This window comes from Salmo trutta, chromosome 24 (assembly GCF_901001165.1).
Source record: "Salmo trutta chromosome 24, fSalTru1.1, whole genome shotgun sequence".
Taxonomy (NCBI): domain Eukaryota; kingdom Metazoa; phylum Chordata; class Actinopteri; order Salmoniformes; family Salmonidae; genus Salmo; species Salmo trutta.
This window is the reverse complement of record NC_042980.1, coordinates 39,551,062-39,559,943: the sequence shown is the minus strand read 5'-3', so window position 1 is coordinate 39,559,943 and position 8,882 is coordinate 39,551,062. Positions and strand designations below refer to the sequence as shown.

General features: G+C 43.3%; 1 protein-coding gene across 1 annotated transcript; it reads right to left on the bottom strand.

The window, feature by feature from the left end:
* Window positions 1-165: 165 nt before the first annotated feature.
* On the bottom strand, window positions 166-7,092 carry LOC115161287 (cell surface A33 antigen). The gene is made up of 7 exons (XM_029712143.1): window positions 6,933-7,092; window positions 6,067-6,239; window positions 4,362-4,578; window positions 3,910-4,074; window positions 3,623-3,739; window positions 3,173-3,299; window positions 166-2,265 (listed from the first exon to the last, which is right to left on the bottom strand). The coding sequence occupies exons 1-7, from the start codon at window positions 6,955-6,957 to the stop codon at window positions 1,494-1,496; spliced, it is 1,596 nt and encodes a 531-aa protein (XP_029568003.1). The 5' UTR covers window positions 6,958-7,092; the 3' UTR covers window positions 166-1,493.
* Window positions 7,093-8,882: the final 1,790 nt, after the last annotated feature.

Sequence of the window (8,882 nt, the reverse complement as noted above, 5' to 3'; positions counted from 1 at the left end):
CCATGGAATGAGGTAGAAGAGTCTGGTTTTAAAAGGGAGAAAATGTATCTTTTATTAATAAAACGGGCGTGATCCTGTGTAATAAAGAAATGAAACAAAAATAATCCTGAGACTTTAGTTCAGTTTTTCTTCCACTTCTTCCCTTTATTATCTTGTTTATATATATATATATATATATATGATTAATTTAAATTAATAAAAATGTCATAATTACATAATTTTCTTCATTGCCATACACCATACAGTTCATTTATTGATTAGAGTAATTACTAGCAAATAAAACAGGAAATCAGTGCGTTATAAAAAAAATGATTTGATGTAGCCTGATGTAGCCTAATTAAAAGATGTAACACAGGGCCAAAACAATTCCATAATTACACACATACTCAACAGATATTGACCACATGGGGTCAACATACTCAACAGATATTGACCACATGGGGTCAACATACTCAACAGATATTGACCACATGGGGTCAACATACTCAACAGATATTGACCACATGGGGTCAACATACTCAACAGATATTGACCACATGGGGTCAACATACTCAACAGATATTGACCACATGGGGTCAACATACTCAACAGATATTGACCACATGGGGTCAACATACTCAACAGATATTGACCACATGGGGTCAACATACTCAACAGATATTGACCACATGGGGTCAACATACTCAACAGATATTGACCACATGGGGTCATACAACCCAAGGGCACTTGTTTTCATGGTCAAATTTGATTTAGGTCCAGTTGGTTCACACCAACCACAAGGTAATTCATCAACCTCCCTGAAAGATCTGAAAGGAGTTCTTCTGAATAGCATGGTAATAGCTTTCTGTTAGCCTCATGTAGGAGACTAAGACACAGTAGCTGTTGAAGAGAGGCCTTCACCACCTAGACACAGATCTTGATCCAGTCCTTTCAGCTCTTTACAGGGCCGTGTAGAAGTGACCCATCGGCCATGTTTCAGTTTGGAATTTGGTCTCATCTCATCATATTATCTTCTTTCTTTGAGCTGTTCTTGTCAAATTAACTTCTGTCCTTGAGCTGTACTTGTCTATTAATGTTCTGTATTATGTTTAATGTTTTGTGTGAACCCCAGGAAGAGTAGCTGCTGCTTTTGCAAGAGTTAATGGGGATGCTAATCAAATACCAAGACCAAGTCTAGGCCTAGTTTGTTTATCAAATAAAATAATTTTTGTATTTTCCAAATTCCAGTTATCACGTGCACCAGGATCTGGTATTATTTTGATTGAGTAAATGTCCAAATCACTGAGCACCTTGGGCAGTTAGCAACAGCCTGGAAATAGCAGAACATTAATGATTGTTTGTGAGGCATTCGAATCAAAGGGGAGATTATAGGGTAGTGCACCAGCATTGGATACTACTGAAGTAGGCTTCCTGTACCAGCAGATTAGCATTGGGGAGGATGGCTGTAATTCCCTTGGACAACCTGGAAATAGTGTGAGGACATGTTGGTAATCTTATGATTCGTCATACTGGTCATTGTACCGATCATGCTGGTCGTCAAGGCGGTCACGGCTGCCACCATGGCGAACAACAGGCGGGTCGTCGAGGCGATCACGGCTGCCACCATGGCGAACAACAGGCGGGTCGTCAAGGCGGTCACGGCTGCCACCATAGCGAACAGGCGGGTCGTCAAGGCGGTCACGGCTGCCACCATAGCGAACAGCAGGCGGGTCGTCAAGACGATCACGGCTGCCACCATAGCGAACAGGCGGGTCGTCAAGGCGGTCACGGCTGCCACCATAGCGAACAGGCGGGTCGTCAAGGCGATCACGACTGCCACCATAGCGAACAGCAGGCGGGTCGTCAAGACGATCACGGCTGCCACCATAGCGAACGGGCGGGTTGTCAAGGCGATCACGGCTGCCACTAAAGCGAACAGGTGGGTCGTCAAGGCGATCACGGCTGCCACCATATCGAACACGCTGGTCGTCAAGGCGATCACGGCTGCCACCATAGCGATCGTGCTGGTCGTCGAGGCGATCGCGGCTGCCACCATAGCGATCGTGCTGATCTCCATAGTTGTTGCGGTTGTCATCAGACTTCTCCTTACGGCCATCACTGCAATCTGTTCTAACACTTTGGTCATCGGGCTCCATCTCCCCTTTCGTCTCGTATTGGTCATGCAGCACGATGCTCCCCTCAGTCCTGTCTTCCGGAATGTCGTCCCGGTAACCTGCCCCAACTTTGAGTGTGGGTGTGTCTTGGAACTTCACCGCTTCTGGAACTCTGAGAGACAGAGACGACAGGCAGCCATGAGAGAGAGAGAGAGAGAGAGAGAGAGAGAGAGAGAGAGAGAGACAGACATGAGAGAGAGAGAGAGAGAGAGAGAGAGAGAGAGAGAGACGACAGACATGAGAGAGAGAGACGACAGACATGAGAGAGAGAGAGATAGAGAGAGAGAGCGAGACAGACAGACAGACAGACAGACAGACAGACAGACAGACAGACAGACAGACAGACAGACAGACAGAGTGAGAAAGAGAAACAGACAGAGACAGAGACAGGGACAGAGACAGAGACAGGGACAGAGACAGGGACAGAGACAGAGACAGACAGAGACAGAGACAGAGAAACAGACAGAGACAGACAGACAGACAGACAGACAGACAGACAGACAGACAGACAGACAGACAGACAGACAGACAGACAGACAGACAGACAGACAGACAGACAGACAGACAGACAGACCGACAGACCGACAGACCGACAGACCGACAGACAGAGACAAAAAGAGCGACCGACAGAGACAGAAAGACAGACAGACAGACAGAGCGAGAGCGAAACAACAGGAAGACATGAAAGAGAGAGAGAGAGAGAGAGAGAGAGAGAGAGAGAGAGAGAGATGACAGGGAGATGTGAGAGAGTCGACAGGGAGAGAGAGACATGAGCGAGAGACATGAGCGAGAGAGACATGAGCGAGAGAGAGAGAGACATGAGCGAGAGACATGAGCGAGAGACATGAGCGAGAGACATGAGCGAGAGACATGAGAGAGAGAGAGACAAAGAAACACAACAACAAAAAAGTACAGAAACTAGAACAGGCCAACCTCATCCTTTCAACCACAACAAACCCCTCACCCAAAAGTCCACAACACCGTCCTGACCCAAAAAGAAGAGCAGAACAGCTATTTACCCTTGAACATTCTCCTGTTTAGATTTGTTCCTCTTCTTCCTGCAGCAGTATATGACAATCCCCAGGACCAGGACCCCAGCTACGACCCCTCCAATGATGGCTGCTGTGGACCCGATCTTCATGGAGGCTAAAGAGGGACGCGGTAGAGTGTCACAACAGGAGGAGGTGGAAAATAAGAAGAGAGAGGGATGAGGAAAAAGGAGTTTGATGGCAAGCCTGGGAGTCTTGTTGATAAATGTGACTTGAGTTGCAGATGCCTTGATTCAGTCATCGCTATACCTTCCCCATTTCACCTCCAAACAAATAGCAAGCGCAATACTCAATACTCACAGGGTATACTCAATACTTACAGGGTATACCCAATACTCACAGGGTATACTCAATACTCACAGGGTATACTCAATACTCACAGGGTATACTCAATACTCACAGGGTATACTCAATACTCACGGGGCATAACAGTGAGGGTGAAGTTTGAGCTGGCAGAGCGGACCTGGTTGGTCGCGGTGCAGATGAAGAAACCGGAAGTCTCCATGGAGATATTAAACAGAGATAGAACACCATTCTCTGAAAGAATGGAGGAATCAGGAAGTTAAAATTCAGAGAGGAGAGCTGCACGTACATACTGATAAACAAATTAGGAAGTTTTGGTAATAACCTCTGCGGCCCTGCCATTATTCTATGGCTTGCTTGAAGTAAAGATGAACACCAAACACACACAAACACACAAAACATACTATCAGTGGTCCTCGGTGGGAATACTCTGGGAGTATTCCTGACATCGTTTGTTTTCCAGCTATAGGTCGGGGCGGGGGAGCCCTCCTCAGACACACATGTCAGGTTGATGTTGTTCCAGTACTCTGCTTCGCCCTGCACTCTGACGACGGGCACAGAGGGAGCCACTGGAGAGGGAAGCAGACGTCCCATCATATTGTGTTTAAAAAAAAATAAGTAGTCCAGTAGAGGGCAGTGGAGTCCTAACGAACACCCTAGAGAGCCATCTTGCTGAAGGAAACTTTGAGAACATCTAAGCAGTATTTTCCTTTTCCTTTGACATGGCAAGACACAGAATTGAAGTTATCTGTTCCATCTTTAAACAGATGAAACCTTTTCACCTACACCAGACTTCAAACTATATTACTACTATTTGTCTACATGGACTACAGGTCAACATCTACCACTGTCTTACCAAGAACCACTAGTTCAGTGGTGGCGGAAGGCGTCCCCTCCTCGTCTCCAGGGATCTGCACCCTGCACTGCCACAGCCTGTTCTCCTGCATGGACACCTTGCTGAGGGTCAGGGTGCTCTGCCCTCCAGTGATGTCATGGGTTATCACTGCTCGCTCCTTATAGGAAGGCTTGATGTCCACTTGATTGTTGATAGAGTAGAATGTGGCAATAATAATCTACACGAATCAGGGAGACACAAAATACTGAACACATTCTGCACATAGCCTACACACTGCAATGCACACACTCAGTGGTCAAAAGGGCTTCCTTTATAGGAATAGGTAACATGGGCTAGACGTAACATAGTAAATGTAAATCCGGGACACAAATGAGTAAAATACGCTACTTTTTGTATGGTATGTACTAATTAGTGGATGTCCATCATCCATTTCATATGATATGTTACAAAATGCAATTTGTTGTGGCTAACGTTAGTTAGGTGGCTAGGTGGCTAATGCTAATGTTAGCTAGGGGGCTAACGTTAGTTCGGCTAAAGGGTAGGGGTTAGGTTAAAGGGTTAGTTAACATGCTAAGTAGTTGCAAAGTAGCTTAAAAGTAGGAAGTAGTTGCAAAGTTACTAAAATGCTTAAGTTGTCCATTATGAGATTCAAACACACTACCTTTGGGTTGCTAGACGTTCACGTTACACGTCCACCTATCCACCCCAACCAAACACCCATCCTCCTTTCAAGTTTGCCTTAAGTAACCTTCTGTCTTATTTAACCATACCAAACGTAACATATCACTCTAATCTGAGTGACAGATTTTAGTTTACAATGTTACGTCTAGTTTATGAGACCAGGCTGGAATAGAGCATGCCTTTCCTTACATGGCAGAAAACAAATAATTTAGTCAACATTCATGCCGGTTATAGATTTTGGCGATATCGTCTATATGCATGCAGCTGCCATTGTATTGAATCCATTGGCAGCAGTTTATCATAGAACACTATGCTTTATTACGGGCGATTGGTTCAGTACACATCACTGCATTCTGTATCAGAAAGTAGGCTGGTCCTCTTTGAAGTCTTGTAGATTAATGCATTGCACTCTTTTTGTTTATAAAGCCCTCTTACACAAACTTCTGCCGTACCTTACTTCATTATTAACCTATAGACGTACGGGTTACCAGACCCGGTCTCAGGGGTGGCTAATTCTAAAGCTCCCTTCCATCTTCACTGAGTTAGCTAAATCTGCTTTTAGTTGTTTTTTTTGCACCTTACTTGTGATATAATTTCCAAAACTCTCTAAAATGTGATGATTTGGTGCCTCTAGGGCCATTCAGACGGCTGATTGAGGACCTTTTTACTGAAGAATGTTTGTTTTCTATGTTTGTGTTTTGTATGTCAGTTTTGATTTTAGTTGTGTATTGATGTGTATATTCTTTTATAAGGCTCGTCTTTAAAAGAGACTGTGGTCTCAGCATGACTCCTTCTCAAAATAATGATTAAATAAAAGTCGGCTGTATTTAGTCTAAGGGCGATATTAGCTTATCATGTGCACCTGAAAACCTTCTACTTGACCCATCTGTTGTCCTTCTAATGATCTTTATTTCAGCATTTAACTTTGTGTTTCTGTCTGTCGAGAAACAGTAGAACAGTAGAAACAATAGTAGCAAAGCTTTTACATTTATCAAATGGAGCCATCGCTTGTCTTCTGACTGACCTTCGGATCAACAGGGCTATCAGCCTCCATGGACCATGTGATGATAACCAATGTGGAGGGGTTGGATTGTACAGCACGAATGAAACTACACACCAGGGTGACATCATCGCCTCGCGCAACCTCATATGTAGGTTGTCCAATGGTCACCTGTAGGCCTCTGGCAGAGGAAAAAACTAAAAAAGAAATCAGATGTATTCTATTCATCTCAATACTCACATATTTCTCTAAATCACTTTCAAATGTATTGTATACCAGTTGCATATCATTGTATAGGCCTATGGAATTTTGAAATGTAAAATTCGGACAAAGAATTACACACACTGGACAAGAATATACTGAACTCATAAATTATGACATTTAAAAAAAAAACAGTTGCTAGTTAAAGATGAACCTACAGCCTGTCAAGCAAAAGTGGAAATATCTTAGACAGGTTTGGGGAAGTGATTATGTTTGCCGTTGATTCAACACACTGAATCGTGACATACTAGGCCTATTCAAAGTAAAATACCCCTAACAAAACAATCTCCTTCAAGCACAGGACACGAACAACAAACGTCCTAAATCCATCAAATACATGATATAGCAAATGTAGAAAATGTAATAAATGGCACATTTCTTCCCTTAGTTCCGGGAGAGAATATTTTTATTATCTTTTCATGTGGTTTAATGATTAACCAGGGTGTTGAAACTGCAACATGACACAAGATAGGGATAGACGAAGCAAAGCAGCTGTAATGTAGTAAATCTATCCATATGATTTGATTGCCAGTGACTTCCCCCCTACAGTAGTCTGGGGGAAAAGGTGTTGACCGTTTTGGAATTAATAACTGAAAGATTACAAAAGAAATCGAGATGGCTACACATACCTGCGAGTATGAAAAATAGTATCATTGTCGATGTCCCCTTTTCAATCACCCACAGAAATAGTGTTGCAGTCCTCTCAGGTGTCAAATGTCCAATATTGGTGCTCCAAGCGCACCTCACTCAGGTAAACCAAACCGCAGGCACCTGGGGTGTGTTTATTACGTCTCGCAACGGAAACCGTTTACCATCTAAGAACCAAACGGAAGCAAGAGGAAAAAAAGCGGGAGGGACCTTTTAATTTTTTTAACCTTTATATGATCAGGGAGTCATACTGAGACCAAGATCTCTTTTACAGATGAGCCCTGAATTACTTAAATTACAAAAAATACAAAAATCTAACTACAAAATGCAAGCAGAAAGAAAGAATAACACGGTCATAAAAAACAAACACATTCATCAGTAATAAGGTCCTCAATCGTCTTTCTGAATTACCCTAAAGGCACCAGAACATCACATTTAAGAACATTTTGAAGATTGTTCCACAAATAAGGTGGAGGAAAACTGAAAGCTGATTTACCTAACTCAGTAGAGACCAAAGGATTTTCTAGAGATGTCTAAAGTTGAGTAATGATGTTAGGTACAGTGGGACTTTTTGTAAAAGGGCTTGATACATGAGAACATAGCAATATATCAACCTATGTGACATCAAAGAGGGCCAACCAACTTTCTGGTAGAGAATGCAGTGATGAGTATTCAAATTGTTGCTCGTACTAAAGCACAGTGCGCTATGATAAACTGCATCTAATGGCTTTAAGGAAGTGGCAGCTGCGTTCATATAGGTGATGCGACATCACCTATATGAACGCAGCTGCCACTTCCTTAGTCTAGGACCGACAGGAATGTCGACTGAATAATCTGCTTTCTACTATAGTGAGGGAAAAAAGTATTTGATCCCCTGCTGATTTTGTACGTTTGCCCACTGACAAAGAAATGATCAGTCTATAATTTTAATGGTAGGTTTATTTGAACAGTGAGAGACAGAATAACAACAACAAAAATCCAGAAAAACGCATGTCAAAAATGTTATAAATTGATTTGCATTTTAATGAGGGAAATAAGTAGTTGACCCCCTCTCAATCAGAAAGATTTCTGGCTCCCAGGTGTCTTTTATACAGGTAACGAGCTGAGATTAGGAGCACACTCTTAAAGGGAGTGCTCCTAATCTCAGTTTGTTACCTGTATAAAAGACATCTGTCCACAGAAGCAATCAATCAGATTCCAAACTCTCCACCATGGCCAAGACCAAAGAGCTCTCCAAGGATGTCAGGGACAAGATTGTAGACCTACACAAGGCTGGAATGGGCTACAAGACCATCGCCAAGCAGCTTGGTGAGAAGGTGATAACAGTTGGTACGATTATTCGCAAATGGAAGAAACACAAAAGAACCGTCAATCTCCCTCGGCCTGGGGCTCCATGCAAGATCTCACCTCGTGGGGTTGCAATGATCATGAGAACGGTGAGGAATCAGCCCAGAACTACACAGGAGGATCTTGTCAATGATCTCAAGGCAGCTGGGACCATAGTCACCAAGAAAACAATTGGTAACACACTACGCCGTGAAGGACTGAAATCCTGCAGCACCCGCAAGGTCCCCCTGTTCAAGAAAGCACATATACATGCCCGTCTGAAGTTTGCCAATGAACATCTGAATGATTCAGAGGACAACTGGGTGAAAGTGATGTGGTCAGATGAGACCAAAATGGAGCTCTTTGGCATCAACTCAACTCGCCGTGTTTGCAGGGGCGAAAATCTGATATCAACTTTGGAGGGGACAATTACATGAAATTTTCTCAAGAGCAATTCCTGAGGGGGACACCAAAAGTAGTGCTGTAACACATAGCCTACATTGTAATATGGTAAATGTATATTGAGGAACCAAAGAAATAAGGTGTTTGCCATACTCCTAACTACCAGCACCCAAAACTACACAACTAATCACAACAGCAATACC